Raw genomic sequence first — 18,658 nt, forward strand, 5'->3', positions numbered from 1 at the left:
GCGACCAGTGAGGTCACGTAGTGGTCGAAGTCGGGGGCTCGGGGCAGCCGGGTGACCCGACGACGAAGTAGCCGCCGTGGAAAATGATAAGGATGGGGAGCTTCGTCGTGGCGCCGCCGTCAGGCTCGAACGCGCTTTGGCAGGAGCCTCACCGCAAGAGGACGCAGGGAGGCCACTATGACGCGCATCCCCGGCGAGCGACCGCGCACGCACGCGTCGACCGTCGCATCGCCGTGGCCCGCGGCGGGGCGACCGAGTCTCCACAGTCGAGTGGCTCGAGCACTACCTCCAGGACGGCTACGGCGTGCGTCGCTCCGCGCTGGACGGTCGCCGCCTCCTCATCCAGGCTAATGCCCGCGAGCTCGCCGCCACGGTCGCCCTCATCGAGCTCAACGGGCCGCAGTCGGGCCCCACCGCCGCCTGCAGCTCGGCCGGCCGCGGCGCTCCTAATGCCACGCGCAGCCCCGCAAGCCTGATCTGGGCCCGGCAACACCGGATAAGAGCCGCCATCGCCGGATCCGGCTCGGGTGGTAGTAGATCTGGCTGGACCACCGCCGTTGGCCAGGCCGGAGCATCATGGGCGCCGGCTTGCGAGGAGAGAGAGAGAGATAGAAGGACGGAGGGAGGGAGGACGGGAGAGGTGAGGGTTCAAATGTTCATTGGCCGGAGAGAGACTAGATTTTATTAGGTACAGATGTATACATATACGGTGGACCCACTGTATACATCTCATACCAGCTAGAACAGCACACATCCCTAAATCTGGATGGACGGTCTAGATAAGATCCACCATGCTACCCGGTTGTATATTATTCTAGTTCCAAAACTAGTGGAGAACGCGCGCTCTTGGCAAAGATGTAACAGTTTTTGTATAATACACATTTTCAGTGTTCAAGCAGATAATACATTTACATATAACAAAAGACAAAGTTTATTGCAACAGAGTCTCGACACTCTGGATAACACAACAAATAAGAACCTAGTGATGATCATTACAAGAGGTAGCACGAACACATTGGCTAATAGTAGGCTTTGGATTTCACAAAAGTTGTACAATGTGGAAGTTGGCGATTGCAAGTCATTATAGGGTTTGGACTTATAAGATAGTTGGCAATTTATTTAGGCAAACTAGCCAGGGAAACTAGACTCAATAATAAAGGAAAACTATATAACTTACTCGCATATTTGTATCACTAACCTTACTCCATAGTTATTTTCGAGTTTTGTATATTTCAGATGAGTAAGAGCGGAATAAGACGAAAACACGCAGCAGACGCCACACACTTATAAGGAGGACCCATCTGGCAGAGCAAACGGGCGCGCCACGAATAATGCATACAAGGAAAGATATCAGGGCCCACAAGTCAGCCTGCCAGAGAAGGATGAGGACGAGAGGTGGCCAGGTGGGGGCGGCCGACCCCCTGGGTCGGCCGAACCTGGCTGGCCTCCCGTAGGTGCGCTTCGAGGAGAAGTCACCCCCAAGTCTCCTGATCACCTTCCATATATACTTTTGGCGGAAACCGACCTCCACTAGTATAAATAGGGCCCCTCTCACCCTTCTCTCTCACACACACACTTGATTCCACTCATTCCAAAGAGGCTCTCTCTCTCTTGCTCTCTAAGCTAGGTAGTGGAGCTAGGCTAGTTCTCCTTTAGCGAAGCAAGTCGTCCTCGGGGTCGTTGAGCAATCCTCGGCTCCCGGTATGGCTTTGTATTCAACTTGTCAGACTTCTATTCATAATATAGAGATATACCATGGTTGCTTTGCTATCTTGATATTTTATCAATCCATGCTTAGTTCGTGCATGAGTTGTGCTACGGATTTGGTTAGGCCAGATGATCCGGGTACGGATAGAGGTTCATTGTGCTTTCCGGCTTGCTCTAGCGTTTTACTTATCCATCCGAACGGTGGGAGACCCGGAGACACTAGGGTGGTGACTTCATACATGAGCGTGGTGCTCGGGTATGCGGGATCCTTCGGATATGACCGTGCTCCACGGTGTGACTGGAGTAGACGGCAGGTGCTGACAGCCCTGTCCGTCTGGCGTAACAGCGGTGTTGCGTTTAGCGTATTCCCCGACGTTCGGGTACGGTATAGCAATTTATGCAAAGAGGTAACGGGACTGGATGTACTCCGGTGCGGGACCTTCTCCCCACTATCCCATTTTCCTGGCACATGTAGTTATAACCATGTCTTAATATAACACCAGCTCTGGATAGAAGCACTAGGACACTTAACCTAGCCTAAACTCCAACTGACTTTACATAGGATAGTTTAGTTCTTTCTTTTGTTGTTTCTCTCTATTATTCCTACCTTCTAGGGTGTGGTTGTGTGCTGTGTCGCATTACCCTTGCTTGTGTCTTTATCTTGACTTACCCCAGTCAGAGTTTTGACTATTGCTTGAGGTACAATGTCATGGTTAATGTTGAGTACAATACATTTGCCACTGCCATCTTTTGGGACAAAATAAATGACGATACCCTTACTCTCCGGGTGAAATGCTACAACGGTATATCCGTGCGCTTGCGGATCCTTCTGTAATCATATAGATTATACCACGAGAGTGGCACCCCTTGGGTGCAGTTGCTAGGATGAGTTCGGCGCCCTCATTTCTAGTGATTGCAGTAAGGACCGCCAACAGACATTTCTGAGGCCGTTGCCGAGGTCTTCGCACACTCGGTAGCGACTTAAGAAATGCCAACAGGAAGATGTCATTCCTTGCTGCATGAAAAAAAACTGAAATATCTTTTGCTGAATTTAATCAATTTACATGCAGTCAAACTTTAAGAAACAGAACGTCCCTCATTGTTGCTTTACCATGGTGGCCTCAAAGTTCATGGATATGCGTTGAACCGTTGGAGGAAGACACATAAAGCTATCAAGCAGTGGCGGTATCCGTAGCTCATAATTTCAACAATTTGAACTACTGTCAGTAGAATATGAGGGATCATTTGGACAAGCAAAGTATAGGTTGTTTTGTACCGGATACTTATTTGCGCTTCAGACAAACAGAGGATGAAGGTCAGTGTCCATAGGAGTGTGCCTTGTGTGATGCAGAGTTTTATATTTCAGTAAAGCAGAGCCACTACATTGGGTAAATATAAATAGGGACGTCAGTATTTCTATAGCTTTTTAGACAGTGGACCCAATCCGGCAAGGAAGACAATTTTAAACCACAGTAACCAAAAATAACGTCTATTGTCCTTCTCCACAGAGCTGGAGCAACTGTTGCTATAAAAAAAGCTCTGAACACATATAGTAGTTGCATGGTTTTGGAGCTAAAGGGGATTTGTGTGGCAAGGGTGAAAGCAGCACTTAATAATGGAATTTTTGGTTCAAAGGTGCAATCTGCAAGCCACGTTCTGTGCCTAGCTCCAATGATATTTCAGCAACTGGGTTACTTTATGAGGTTTTGGGGTAGTTACTTGCAATAGGCAGGGCCAAGGAGAATTCAGATAGGTCAACTGCTCCTTGTTGATTTTCTATGTCGAAAGATAGTTCAAACAAAGAGGCACCTACAAATGAGTCATGTGTTAAAATGATAGGCAAGTAGTCTTATGCATCATGCTAACACTGGCATGTAAATAAAAAGAGATAATTTTGGTGTGGAATAGTAATTTGATTGCTTAGCTAATTGTAAGCAATGATATGTTGCTAAATATTAGGAAGTATTGATTCAAAATTATTAGTACAGGTTGGGCAAAGAGGCACCTAAAAGGAGGCGAAGGGTGAAATAAGGCTAGCAGTTGTATTTATAAACAATCGCAAAACAATACGTCATGTGTTAAAATGACATGCAAATAAACCTATGCACCATACTAACACTGACAGGTAAATGAACAAAGATATTTTAGTGTGGAAGAGAAATTTGATTGCCTTGCTAATTGTGAGCAATGATTTTGGCCAAATCTTAGAGACTAATGATCCCAGGTTAATAGCAGCTTTATGTAAATTAGAAACACAAGACAAAGAAATATTGGACATCTACAGAAATTAGTCAATGGTCCATGCAATCAGAAAAATGAGTGGAACATGCATTCTATAAATTAAATATGTAGCTGAATCAAAAGAGAGAAGTAATCTTCAAGTCTATAGGTGAACTTTTTTTTACATATCAGTATAAGAAGTAGCAGTTTTTTATATTTATTTTTTTACATTGAAGGATACTAAATTAAATGATACTTTTGTTAGTTTAACATAAGAGGTTTGTTAATGGAAAAAAAGCTTGGCCAACTTATAAAGTGATGTTCACTGCTCATAAAGTGGCTGTTGAGATTATGTAGAAATTTTTAAAGCTCTTTTTTTGGAACAGCGAACCTTTGGCCGTCGGTTGCAGTCTGAAAATAAAACGATAATTAGATTCGACTAAATAGGACCAAATCAGTGAGTTAGGATGCAGATTTGCAAAACGAACTTGAAGACCACTTAATAGAACCGCCCATGCTAATGGAGTTATGAAGAAAGAGGCTGTTGAACTTGTTGAAAGGTGTTGTGTTTGGCTTGATCTTTCCTGGTTTCCTTGTGGTCCATCACTTGTTTGTGCGCTGTGGGGAGCAGGTAGAGTCTTGTATTTTTGCAAGCGACGGTGTGCAAAAAATTAATATACCTGTTGATAAAGAAACTAAAACTTAAAATGAGGTCCAAAAGTCTGCTGGAAGTCGCACGAGCAGTGTTCAGAAATTCGAGGATACCGGCAAGTACAAAGCTCCTTGGCTCTGTGTGTGCAAAGCTGATGATGGGTCAAACTCGTGGGAAACGTAGTCCATACAAACCCGCTTTCCCGTGCGGTAGGCAGCCCAACAAATCCTGGCGGTGTGGGGCCACCTGTCAGCCACCACGACAAGGCATCTATTTATTATATTTTTTGAAATGCCACGCCGCAACACACACGTCGCCCACCGATCAAACCCGGCCCGGCCCACTATATACACAGCGATGCGGGGCCACTAGTCAGCCACGTCACCTCTCTCTGTTTTCCCTCTCGCCGTCGCCGATCTCTCTCTTCGTCGGTTCGTTCCTCCCGCCGCCGGCGAGCCAAGCAGAGCCATGGCGGCCGCGGTCTTCCGCCGCGCGCTCCTCCTCCGCCGCGTCCTCCCCTCCCCCTCCCCCCACCCCCACCCTCCCCGCGGTCTCCGCCCGCCGCCTCCTCTCCGCGTTCACCACCTCCCAGCAGAACGCCGCCGCCACCACCGTCGACCTCTCCTCCGACGAGAGCCGCCGCCGCCTACTCAACAGGTGCGCGCCCGTACCCGGGTCACCGGAGGTGGTTAGCGCTTGAGGTCTCGTTTGCCCCATCTTTGTTTGAGTGACTGGCGGATGGCGCTGCGCAGGCTGGTGTACCGTAGCAAGCAGCGGGGGTTCCTGGAGCTGGACCTGGTGCTGGGGACCTGGGTGGAGCAGCACGTCCACTCCATGGACGAGCCCAACATCCGCGCCCTCCTGCAAGTGCTCGACCTTGTAAGTTGCCCTGCCTGCCTCCGGTTATCTATTGCTTCAGAGCTTGAAGAATTAGAGATAGTTTAAATAGGGGGAAACAAGGTTTGGGGAAGATTCGCAAGAGGAGCAGGGGAACGGCCTGTGACAGAGGCAAGAGGAAGGAGACCTGTTCGGATTATTCATAGATGAGCTTGCTGACGGCCACTTGCTCGGCTTTGTAGCGTATTACCCCCTCCACAAGTTGTTTCCAACGCTCTAGTCTAGTCTTAATTTCGTCGTCTGATGGTTCTTCTGTGCCACCCTCACCCTGTTTTTTTGTTGGAGCAAGTAGATCAACCGGTTAATCGATTAGTATGTTGGTTGGTTGCTGAGTAATCTGATATGCAGTAATCGATTAGAAGCATTAGTTGCTTTATTTGCTCATCTTTGCAGATATCCCTTGTTAAATTTGTGCAATCAACCCTTCTTTAAGTATTTGGAAAGCAGCTTGATTTTTGATGGTCCAATCAAGCTGAGGGTCTTCAAATTTTTGGAGAAAAATTACAAGTTGCTATTTGTTGAGCCGAATGTCTCTGCTAAAATTTTCTTGTTAGGAGAGCACATTGAGTTGTGCTTGGTGATGTCAAATATGTTCTATTCGTTCTAAAGGTTAATAGGTTTATGGAACTACACTATGCTCTTTGAGTGGGTTCTCTTTTATCATTTTAAGGGGAAAAAAATAAAAGCTCCTATAGGTCGCATTATTATAAAAACTCCTACGATATGTACATTGTAGAAGTTCCAACATTGGTTCATATTTGTTCGTGTTTACTCAGCTTTAATTAAAATGAACAGTTCCTAGAAACCAGATAGTTGTGTGATTGATCTTGCTTAGAGGAACATAGCTCTGCGAATTCAGTTTCTGTGCACTTTGCTGAAAGGAAAAAAAAAGGTTTGGGGTTGGGGTGGGTGGGATAGGCATGGTAGTGGCATAGCAAATCTCATGTACCGACTTGTTGCTGTAAACTTGACATTTTGAACTTTGAATCGACAGAAAATAAGGCTGTTGCTTTGTGCCTTAACCAAAGATGTCTATCTCTTTGCCTTAACATCATGATGGAGATTCACAATTTCTATCATTAGTTAAAAATCTGTTTCCTACTTGCCAATTTCAGAACTTGTTTCTACAATACTGCTTCAGTTATCAGCTAACAGTAGATCAGGGTTAGTGATTTTTGATTTCTCAGGTTAGTGATTATTAGGGGCCTTAACTGGGTAGCTCATGGATGCGTCTTTCTCCCTTTGATTATGATAAATGTAATTATTTCTCTCCCTCTCTCTCTTCTCTCTCTCGCATATATTATATACTCTCAAACGGTCAAACCTGATTTTAGATGGACTACAAATATTTTTTTCTTTATTAAAACTTACATACTTATTGTAACATCTGACCATTAACCAGTCAGATACAAATTCCACTACATAGGCTGATGTTTGCTTCCTAAACCTTTGGATATTGTGTCTAGATTCAGGAGTCAAGACATTTTTGGTATCAATTCCAGAGACAGTGACTGTGATCCCTCTGTTCCTGAAATCATCAAAGTATTCCTTTTATCAAATACACTGTTTAAAGTTTGTATCTAGTCTTAATTCTTGGACTTCTTGATTCATCAGGAAAACCCAGATTTGTGGAAATGGCTTACTGGTCAGGAGCAGCCACCAGAGGATCTGAATTCTAATCCAGTATGACATACTGCAACCGTTATTCTTATACTTTATTTTCTAGGAATGGCTGCTTCTTTACCTGACAGTTCTTGATCAAATAGGTGTTCACTGCCATCAAGTCGAAGGTCACAGATAATCTCACCAAGCATGCCTCTCCTGAGACCCGATCAACACCAGGTCAGACATGGGTGAGAGGATGGGATGACATAAAGAAAGGCAAAGATGGGCCAAAGTACGGAAATCAGTGAAAAGGAGATTGAAGTTTCGTGTCCTAAATAAGGCCCTGTACCTGTTCTCTCGCATATGGTTCTGGTGTAGAATAAATTGAACCGTGGCTGGCATGTTTGACGTGTGTGACCGTTTGTTGAAGTGATCTGGAGAATTAGTTTGTAGCTGTGGATTTGTGCTAATAAGCTCTGTATATTATGATACCCCTGGTGACAGCCACACTGGCTCTCCTGCTGCTCCTGCAGTTCTGGATTAGGGTCTTACCTCGTTTTTCTGCTGTGTTTTGTATTGTTTACCTGTTTGGTGGGCGGTGGCAAACTGGCAATAGGTGAAGGTCAAGCATTCGGATTTAAACTTAGGTAAAGACTTCAAAACAGCGGGCTGTAAGTTTGTACTCCTGCACGGCTGCTCCATCCATCCACCGTCCGTCATTTACCCATTTGATTATTTCACCTCTCCCATTTCTCTCTCTAGGTAAGCTTCTCTCTCCCGCTCTAGATCTGGGTCGAGCCCCTGGAACGACCCCGCCACCGTGGGCGGACATGTCGTTGCTGCCGTCCTCGGCGCTGCTGTCCCCATCCGCCACGGCGAGGCCTCCCCTCCTCGTCCAGGGAGCCCCTTGCGCTCTCGCCCGCGTAGGAGACTCTCATCGGCCTCGCACGCCACCGTTGGCGGCTTCGAGGCCTCCTCGTCCGGGAAGCCTCTCGCGCTCTTGCCCGCGTAGGAGGCATTCGTCGTCATCGCCCTCGTTCACCGCACCGAGGGCTCCTTGTCCGGGGAGCCCCTCGCACTCTCGAACGGGTAGGAGGCGCCTCCTCCCTCCGCTGCCCACCCTCCCGTTGGTGACCCCCCGCCCTTCTCCTCCCTCCACTCATGCCAACGAACCCCCGCCCTCCTCCATGGATTTCTTCAATACTCTTCTGGTTTCTCGTCGCGAAGCGAACTGAATTTTGGGGATTCTTTGTAGGGATTTTTCAGTCGAGATGCAGGGAGATTCAGTAGTGGAAGAGCGGATCCATGCGAAGGCGAGAAATGGTTTGTACATGATCTGTTTTTTGTGCTAGGAATCTATTTGATTTGGGTGATTATTTATCAGATTTGTTTGGTAGAGGGAGAAACCCAAATCGTTTTGGGAGGAAGAGAAGGAGCCCTCTGTGAACAGAGGATACTTATGAGATGTTTTAATTCATATTATTAGATTTCTACTGAACATTAATCAAATTCTTATGATGTGTTACTTATGATATTAAACAACATTCAAAATGATGGTGATTGGTTGAACACATGGAATTCCTAACCATATTGTTATATTAAGCAATACTTTTTGTTGTACATGGGCAATAATCGGATCCTAGAAGGCAATAATATTCTATTAAATAGGCAAAGTACTATATCAATTAGGTAAAACACTACTCGTATCAAGTAAAAGAGTTGTTAGCTGTTACAGCTTAAGCAAAGTAATATCTCAATTAGGACCAAAGGTTCTGATTTCATTGTACTTTCCTTCATATTTTGGACATTCACTCATATTATAGTGCATCACATCTTGCATGTGCATCATCTCTATGGTTCCAACCAATGTTTTCGGTATGTTATATATTCAGTCAAAATAATATGACTACTTCCTAGTGTGATTAGTATAAACAGTAAGCTACTTATCCTCTCTGATTATTTGGTTTTCACCCTTTTACACAATTCAGAGTATCCTTTTTGTTCATTGTCATGCATCATGAGCAAATATGATAATTAGAAGTAATATTCTTATTTAAAAACAATGTTATTCTCTTTTAGCAAAGTACTATTCTCAGTTGGCAAAGTTCTATATTCTAAGATAGGCAAAGTAGTGTTATTAGTCTGGCAAAATACTGTTATTAGTTAGGCAAAATATTATTCTTCAGTTTAATTTAGAAAATTTTTATGCTTTTTCTCATTAGTACATAAGCATTGCATGAAATTTTTTCTCAGTAGGCAATAATATGATTCCAGATTATGCAAATACATTTGAGTAGGCAACAATATGTTTCTGTACTACGCAACAACATGATCTTTGATAGGCAAAACAATGTACTGGTGCTAGTCTGCTAACTTCTTGACCTAATTTGATAGGTTTGTGAGATCTTACAGCTAAAGTATTTGTGCTGCAATAAAAAGAAGAAAGAATGATACAGCATTTTTCAGTGTTGCACTTTGTCCTACAATTAGTGTGCTGCTCGACACGTTGCGGGTATTTAGCTTTATCTGCTATTTTTTATGCATTAGAAAAATATACCAAGTATTTTAATAATACCAAATAAATAGTCAATCAATATCGGTTAAGCATTTCAGATGTCCAGTACAAGTAGTTTCTACTGATAGTTTTTTTGGCTTTTGTTTAGAGCATTTTTACTTTCTGATTATAACATTTTTCATGTGTTCCAACTGATAGTTTTTTTGGATTTTTCATGTGTGCAACTTATGCTAAACCAAGATGCAGAACTTTTGTGTTTGCGATAGTAGCTTATGCTAAACCAGCTAAGCAGTTTATGGGTTGGGTGACGGTGGCCCTCCAGAAAGGGTTGGAATATTACGGCCGTTTGGGCAGCGAGCATATGCGTTGCCGCTGAACTTATCAATTTTACCATTTCAGTCGGATGATTCTATTATTTTTTACTGCTAGGTTGCTGCTGCTGCAGAAGTTCCAAATAAGGTGCAAGAGGGTGGTTTATTAAAAGAGGGGTGAGGTCCTGCACTTGTGCTGTTTTTCAATTTTATTTTGCTTCATGTGGTGATTTTGCTCAATCCCTGCACAAATTCATTGCCAGCACATGCCTTGATTATTTTCTAATGGTTTAGATGTAGTGGGAAGTGAAAATCATAGTCTAAGGAGGTGGTGCACATGAAAGTGTGGCCACTATAGAGATTTTAGGTCTGCCCTCAAATTTTTAGGTATTTCTAGAGGCTGCTTGTACACAATTGCTATGGTTGTCATCTCTTAGCTTGGGCCTTGGTGATATGTCTACTACACCTCTGAAAACTGTTGACACTAGCTTTATCTTTTGTATTTTCTGGGACTTTTATTATGTTCTTAACTCCTTTATGTTCTCTTGGTAATGCATGATTCAGCCATGGAAACTTTTGCTAAATCATCAAGTAATTTATTAATTTTGAATTTAGCATTTTTGCATTATGATTCATAAGTATTTTAATTAGATCGGTTATGTCTTTTTTCAGACTTGTATAGGCATTTTAATGTTGGTTCTCAATAAAATTGTTCTACGAAGGCAATAATATTGATTTCCAATAAGCAATTTTATTGTTGTATCTAGGCATAATAATACATTTCATTAAGCAATTTTGTTGCCTTTAGAAAATAGATAACATACAACTGCTAGCAATGCTAATACAAGTTCAGCCTACTAATTTGTGAATGTTTTTTGGACCTCCATTACTTACATAGTTGCATGTTCTCTCTGATTTTTTTATAATTACAATGCAGGTCACCAGATTTTGAACATGGATGCAGATTGGAAGACATTTTGCATAATTAGAAGCGAATACATTTGGCACTTTGGAGTACATATTGAGTGCATTTTATGATTTCTGGTTCACATAGTTCCGTAGTGCAAGTAGTAGACAAATAAATAAGTAACTATGTAGGTCTAGAAATTGTGTTCTAAAATGCATGATGATGCATGACATTTCTATGTTCTTTTTTCTTCATGGGGTTGATGCTGTGTGTTCTGAAGTGCTTGTAGATTAGGACGAGATGATGCAGTTGCAGGCACCACACTAATTGAGGACCTGATGAGGTAACTACAAGTGCAGGAGTAAAATTGTGTAGGCAAAACTGTAATTTCTAACAAGCATAGATGCATTTGTAATAAGATGCCAAATTCATTTTATTTTAGATCTTGTAACATGAATAATGGCAGCTCTTTTCATCATTCATTAGGCAAAAGTATGGTACTAAATTAGGTTTGTACATTTACTAAATTGCTTCCGAGTTTATTACGTCGTGCCTAAAATTAAGTATTTTTTTTGGTTTGTACATTTACTAAATTGCTTCAGAGTTTATTACGATATGCTTTCAACTTTCAACAAAAGTGTTTTTTAGGACTGCATGAGAAAAAAATATCATCAAAAAATATTGAAGTAAGATTTAGTTTTGATGGTTTTGTTGAGGGCAACTCAATGGTGCAATCAGATTTTAATTTTGATGCTCTGGGGTAAAGTTACGGCTTTTTTAAATCTGATATTGCTTTTGCATGTGCTGATATTATTTTTTTTGTCTTTATCCTAAAGTTGTACTCTGGAAGCAATCTTTTACCAAAAAGAGAAACCCAATACCTCTAGATGGCCAAAAAAGAGTATGCCGTACGGCCAGTCTAATTTACGGCCGACCGTATGTTAGCCGCCTCCTTAAACTTATAGACAATAGTTTTGCATAAAGGTAATGCTTATCGGACAAGGTTCAACTATCTAGAGTTTTGTCAGTTTCTGATTAAACAAAATCTGTCATTATTTAATTGTTTTCATATATATTATAAGGTTGGTGTGCAACATGGAAGTCGGTTACTCCCTCCGTCTCAAATTATATATTGTTTTGGTTTTTCTAAATAAATAATTTTTATTATGCACCTAGATATATGCTATATCAAGATACATAACAAAAACTATGGATGTAGAAAACCAAAGCAATCTATAATTTGGAATGGAGTAATAGTCTTATCCATTTTTTTTCAGAATTGTCCATGTTAATTCAGCGCTATACAGTTCACTTCACTTCTCATACACTGTAAAAGTTGATGATATCATTCTTATTTACAAACGAATGAACAAATGAAAGAATAACACAAAAACTGCGCAGAAGATTGGACACACATGGCGGGCCCTGAGTTGCAGCGAAATCTTGCTAAGATTGAATGAATTTATCACTAGCACCGTGAAGCTTCTGAAGCAGCAGGGGCTTGCTGGGCTCGGAGCACCATTTCTTCGGTTGTTGTCCCTATGATCTCGTTTGCTCGCTTCAACGGAACACATAGGATCCTCCCAATTGAGTCCTGAGTAGAGAATAAGGTCCAACCGACGGAGCACTTAGGTTTAGAAATTTTGAACTGGCAGATACTTCTTTTTACTGAAGATTACTGTGGTGGCCTTAAAAGTGACTCAGAAGATGACATTCTTTATCCACATTTGTTCTGTTCTTTGTGGTGATCTTCAAGAGTTTGCGAAAAGAACTTACCCGAGAAACAATACCCAGCTTTTCTAGCTTCTTTACAGCATCCACAACATCAAAGTTGCACTCCACGCCGAACTCTTCCTTGATGAGATGTTCACAGCGTACATCAAGATCCTGGAAAGATAATAAGATACAGCAATATCAGCAAGTCATTTGTCAAGACTCCAGGTGCCACATAAGAGGGCATGTCTTGCGAATTTTTGCATGTCTTGTGAATGTTTGCTAAGTGTTGGAAACTTGAAATCTCCCATCTTGAAAACTCAGTATCCATAATTGAGGTTATTATGCCATATAAAAAAATTAGTCCAAAATTCATACAATTTGAGAGATGACAAAATACAAGGTTTAGAACAACAAAAGGAGAACCTATGTTAATTTGCCCATTTGTGCATGTGTCAGAAGTATGCGATTTTTTAACCTCATGAATTGGAAAGAGTTTGGTATTGAAATTTTGTATGGTGTATTGTTAGGACATAAACTATGGATGGTGAGTTTTTCAAGATTTTTGAAAAACTTGTAAATATGATTTTTTATGGAGCTTTCAAGTTTCCAACACTTAGCCAGTTTTCACCTGATATACTCAACTTACTTTCATAAACTTTAACATGGCACTACATATTAAAGTTTAGCAGGAAACCTAAGATGGTGAAATTGTCTTAATGTAAACTGAATTTCAAGGAAAGCATACAGCACAGTTATATGCTAAACTTCTAACAGCCTGTAAGTCTGAATAATAGGTTTGTTCTCCCATATAGCGATAAAAAAGAATAAACACAACAGCTGAGCACGAATATACTTTTTTGCGACCGTGCCTGAGCACAAATATACTGTCCAAGCAGAATTTTGATTGCACAAGATATGGCAGAAATATCACTACAACCAGTGCTGAAACTAAGGAGATACTGTTACCTGTATAGTGGCCTTTCCTTGCTCCATCAAAATATAGTAGGAAACGATAACCTCCTTAACCTGCAAAAACAGGTTTAAGATATTTTGGTGGCACATGCAAGACAAATTAAATTTATCAATGACATAGTGAGGGTTGCATACTTCTTGCTGGATCACATCATCACACAAGTGAAGAAGTGTTCCTTTTCCACTATCAAGTTGTTTATCATACATTGACTTTGTAATCAAATTTTGGTATGTGACCATATTTGCTTGGAAACTGTTTTGAAAGAGAAATTCATTGTATATCAGTATATACCAAGTTGGTAAAATGTACCATTCCAATAGGACCTTCAGACATACATTACTGATATTCAGAGTGACATATGAGCAAAAAAAAAACTTTCTTATGAGAAAAAAACCACCTACTTGAAGTAGATCTTCGCACAGTAAACTGATATTCAGAGTGTCATATGAGCAAAAAAAAACTTTCTTATGAGAAAAAAACCACCTACGTGAAGTAGATCTTCGCACAGTATCCAATCAGACCAGATAAGATAGCTGTGACAACCCATATGTCAGCCTTTGGCATTTCAAGAGAACCTATTAGAGTGACCTGAAAGGAAAACATTATTCAGATGGTCAAAGATAGGTAGTATGCGTGTTCGATGTCAAAAGCATAACAGACTTACCAAGCCAATCACGGCAGAAATTAGGAATGTAACCCAATCCATTGGTGTTAAACTAGGGTTTTTCTTCTCTGGCTACAACACAATGCTGATGTCAGGTATTCTAGGAGAACAAACAGAACGTGCCTAAAGATAATTAGAAGTGTTCATAGGAAATATATTACCAGGACTAGCTCCATATCAGCCATTGGAATGTGCTTGAAGTGCTTTACATATATCCCACGATCTGGCTTACTTTCTGTGCTAGCCTTTCTGCAACATTAGAACAAAGATACTAAGCCGGCGTGTAAAATCCTATGATAAGTGAGATTACTTAAAGATTCAAGATGGCTAAAGGACATGATGAATAGAAATACATACCTATACACCACGATCATCCTTTCAAATGTAGGCTCTTGAATTGTCATTTTTCGTAACAGATTCCTTATGCTGCCGTAAAATGTATAACACATAAGAAAAGAAGCACAACTTTAGATTGCCAAAATTCCTGTGAAGCTAGCCCTAATCAACCTTAGCTCCATTTTCTCTAGACGAACGCGCTCAACATAGAGGTCTGGTTCTTCTTCATCTTCATTAATTTCGTCGGTCTTCTTTTTGTCCTTTTTTGAAGGTAATTGTTTCTTGGAGAATAATCTATCTATCCTGATATTAAAACATTGTATCGGTAATTGGATATGATGCTTTTATCAAAGGATCGGAAAACCATCCAGTTCAGCAAAAAACGAAAACAGTTGATATTGAGATGTGATACCTTGTTACACTGAGCAATGACCTCCATGCTCGGGATATGATGACATCCACTTTCTCCATGAAGAAGTAGTCAGTTGTTCGATCAATTCCAATGCCCCGACGGAAGACAATATACTGCGAAAACGTTAACTTTAATGTCCTCCTCAGCAATGTGTATCCAAAGAAAGAATAGTTATGAAATACGTAACAAAGATACTAGTTTCTCCCATTTTCATTTGCTCTTGCCTTGTACATGTGGCACTCAGTTTATGAATCATTGGCATAGCATGAGTAATGTGTACTTTGAGGAGGAAAGATGAATAGTAGAGTGCACTAAAGGAAACGAAAAATACCTTATTAGCGAATGCTGGTAGATTATCATGTGGGTGTTCCTTAAAGTATCTTGTCAACAACTTGCTGTCTACCTATATTTGTACAAATAGCTAGTTGAAAAGTGAAGTAAATTGCAGTGTCAGCATGGAAATCCAATATTTTATAGAGGTTACTCCATACCTTGTGTTCATCAACTTGTATAGGGAGGTTCAAAAGATACTGGCCAGACTGCGCTACCTCATACTCTTCGTCGGATAACAACTTGAAGTTGCTCTTTTCCATTATCTACTTAGATCACCAATTGTATTTCGAAACAGAGGTAGTACAAGTTATCGCCATATAAAATCTCAAGTATCATTCTCGCTAGTATGAAAAGGAATAGACAGTGAGCCAACCTGAAAAATATAGGTTAAGAAATTTAGTTCTAGAGTATCAAGCTCACTGGATGTCATGCCCTGCTGCTCCAAACTCTTCTCACCATTGACAGGATCAAATAATGCATACAGTTGCTGCATCACAGCACAAACATCAAGATAATCGACCAACTTGACTGTTGTAGATGAATAAGAGAAGAGGTACGAACCATTAGATCATCAAACTGCAGAAGATACCAAGCACGGATTGTGTACTCTACCCTCTTACATAGCTTCATGAACTCGGAACGGTCGTTGTCACGTTCTGCATGGTAATCAAGAGCATGTGCGCGTTATGCCAAGCAAATGATTCACACTGTTTCAATTCCAAACTTTCAGATAGCTAGTCAGAAATAGTATTGCGAAAAGTAAACCATCTTGGATTTTTTTCTGAAAAAATAAAAGACACATTAATCACTCTAAAAAGATATTGAGAATTGGTGGAAATTGACATGCTTTTATGAGAGACAGTAACAATACATATCACTGGAGAGAGAAAAAAGGAACATATTGCTGTGAAACCTGAATACCAAACATTCAACAGACTGATCCTTCATTTAATAAGGGTAAAGAAAAATATAGGATGGCACCATCCTTCCGTCCTCAAGAATTTTATGATTCCCGGGACAAACTTTGCTGGAATACTAAAACAAGTATTCCTTTTTTTCCCTTCAGGAGTTTAAGCAAAATCCGGACAAATTTACAAACCTAAGGCTCCCAAAGCTATCAAATAAATTACTCGCATTTTCCCTCCAATATAAATCTAGTTCCATTCACGGCTCCAGGTCCGTTTGTTGCAATGCAAGGAAGGGCGATAAAAATAAAAAGATACTGAACCTTGATCAGACAACGGGAGACGCATAGATAGAATTCCTGGTGAAAAACCGACAATACGATGCAGACCCCTATGTTCCAAGAAACTGGGCGCCTCCGTGCCCCGCGAGCGACCCAATGCAAATCCACCTATCGGCAAATGCCCGCGCATCGGAAGCACGATCGATCAGGCCAAGAGATCACCAGACGAGGTGGTGGATAGATTACCGATGAGGTAGGCGAGCTTCATGACGAGCTTGGGCTTGAGGATGGGGATGACGGACTCGCGCTCGAGCCGTATGACCTCCTTGACGACGCCGTCCCTCTTGGCCTTCCCCTTGTCCTCCATGGCCGCCGCCGACGCCGTTGCGGGCCTCCGGTCGCGCTCCCCGGCGTCCGCGTCCCCCATCAGCGGCCCGGGCGGCCGGCGCGGCGTATAGAGGCGCGGCCGGCCGGGATCGGGTTCGGTTGTTCCAGCCGTGGAGCCGGGGCGAAGGATCGCGTCGGCTAGCGGCGATACGCGATGCGATGGCGATGCGATGCCGCCGGGGGCGCGGGTGGTGGCGTGGCGGGTTCGCGCCTTTTCGCGGTGGCGGCACGAGGAGGAGCTAGGGGCCTGTCGTGTCGATGGTTAATTGGTTCCTGATTTATTTGGAAGGGTGGTTAGGCGTTGATTAATCATGGGGCTCGCAGCGCAGGTGATTTGAGACGCCGACAGCCTAAAGACGAGAGAGATTAAAGTCGTGGACATTACGTTTGTAATGGAGTGCACGCATTGATGATGGTAGCATGCCATAGACACTACTATACATACGGTTTCTTGGTTGATGATGATGATGATGATTGCATGGAAACGTAATTCATCGTGTGATTCGAAAAGGTGCGATGCAAATTAAATGATTTCAAATTTTGTGGGCAAATTGTTCATCATTGACTAATTTAATTGACAACCCAATTTGTTCTATACAACCCAATTGATATCCACGTGGAGGAGGACAAAAATGATCATCCGGGTTTTTTTCCTTCTTCTCTAATACAGAGGAGATCGACATATTCTTTTTTTTTTAGTATTTTTTCCAAATACACAAGAGATCTGCATAACTTCATTTGGATTCTTGTTTAGTTCATCTATATCTTAGTTGTACTGTGTAATCTCTAAAAAAAATCCTAATTGACTAATGTGGCATATATTCATATCTGAATCGAATTAGGTAGATCTTATACTGAATTAGATTGTAACTATTTTGGCCTACTTGAAAAATAAGATAAACCACGCAATATGTTTGTTGTCCAAGAACTTTGCTAGCAGCAGCGGAGCCAGGGGCTGCTGGGGGTGCTCCAGCCCCCTACCCCTATGGAGCCCCCTAGAGCCCCCCCCCACCCACCCACCACACACACCCCCCAATGCAACATTTTGCAACCATGAATGAAGAAGAGGTACAAGAAAAGGAGGAGGAGGAAGAAGAAAAAAAGAGGAAAGGAAAATGCACCCCCCCCCCCTAACTCACATCCTAGATTCACCACTGTTTGCTAGGGCACTAGGAAGAGGAGAGTACCAAACTACTCACAAAAATAGCATGATAAAAATTAGAGTGTCAACCCCTTCCATATCGAACGTCTTTTAGATTGTTGTCCAAGACTTGAAGATGCATGATTTTAAAATGATAAGAAACTCAACGAAATTCATTCATCACCCAGAGTATTTTGTTTTAGGTAATTTGTATTTGATTTACATGAATAGTTTAGTGGCCAAGTATTGTGGATTGAGCTGAATTTCGAGAGCTTGTTGATTATTACTCATTGATCTGTGTTTATACCCCCATTTCTGTGCGCAGGCAAGTGGTTTCTATGACATGTGAAATTAAAGTTGAAAGTACTGGCTGGTGCGTCAACTGTCAATATTAAAGTTGACCTCATTCCTTACCAGAATATACCTGAGTGCTTTATTTGGAGCCCATCTCCATCACAAGCTACCATATGTCAACTGGAAAGCAACTATGAACTATGAATGTTCTCTACGCGATTCAATTGCACGGATATTCATCAGTTCTGAAGAGAAGGGATGTCTAATTTGCTTGGAGTAGCATTTTGTTCCTTTGTTTAATTCCATTTTGAAATGGCATTACTCTCGTTTAACATAGGCATTTAGTTGAAGAAAAAGCCCGGAAAACTTGTGAAATTTAGTTGAAGAAAAAGCCCGGAAAAC

General features: G+C 41.8%; 1 protein-coding gene and 1 pseudogene across 1 annotated transcript; one reads left to right on the forward strand and one right to left on the reverse strand.

The window, feature by feature from the left end:
• The first annotated feature begins 4,976 nt into the window (after positions 1-4,976).
• Positions 4,977-7,639, forward strand: LOC120644533 (annotated as a pseudogene).
• A 4,467-nt stretch (positions 7,640-12,106) lies between these two features.
• On the reverse strand, positions 12,107-17,769 carry LOC120644534. The gene is made up of 15 exons (XM_039921186.1): positions 16,681-17,769; positions 15,810-15,904; positions 15,622-15,735; positions 15,407-15,511; positions 15,247-15,318; positions 14,916-15,028; positions 14,675-14,806; positions 14,525-14,593; positions 14,329-14,416; positions 14,168-14,239; positions 13,991-14,091; positions 13,638-13,755; positions 13,497-13,556; positions 12,591-12,701; positions 12,107-12,408 (listed from the first exon to the last, which is right to left on the reverse strand). Exons 1-15 carry the CDS (start codon positions 16,859-16,861, stop codon positions 12,283-12,285), a joined length of 1,557 nt encoding a protein of 518 aa, XP_039777120.1. The 5' UTR covers positions 16,862-17,769; the 3' UTR covers positions 12,107-12,282.
• Positions 17,770-18,658: the final 889 nt, after the last annotated feature.

Source organism: Panicum virgatum, chromosome 8K (genome assembly GCF_016808335.1).
Source record: "Panicum virgatum strain AP13 chromosome 8K, P.virgatum_v5, whole genome shotgun sequence".
Classification (NCBI taxonomy): Eukaryota; Viridiplantae; Streptophyta; class Magnoliopsida; order Poales; family Poaceae; genus Panicum; species Panicum virgatum.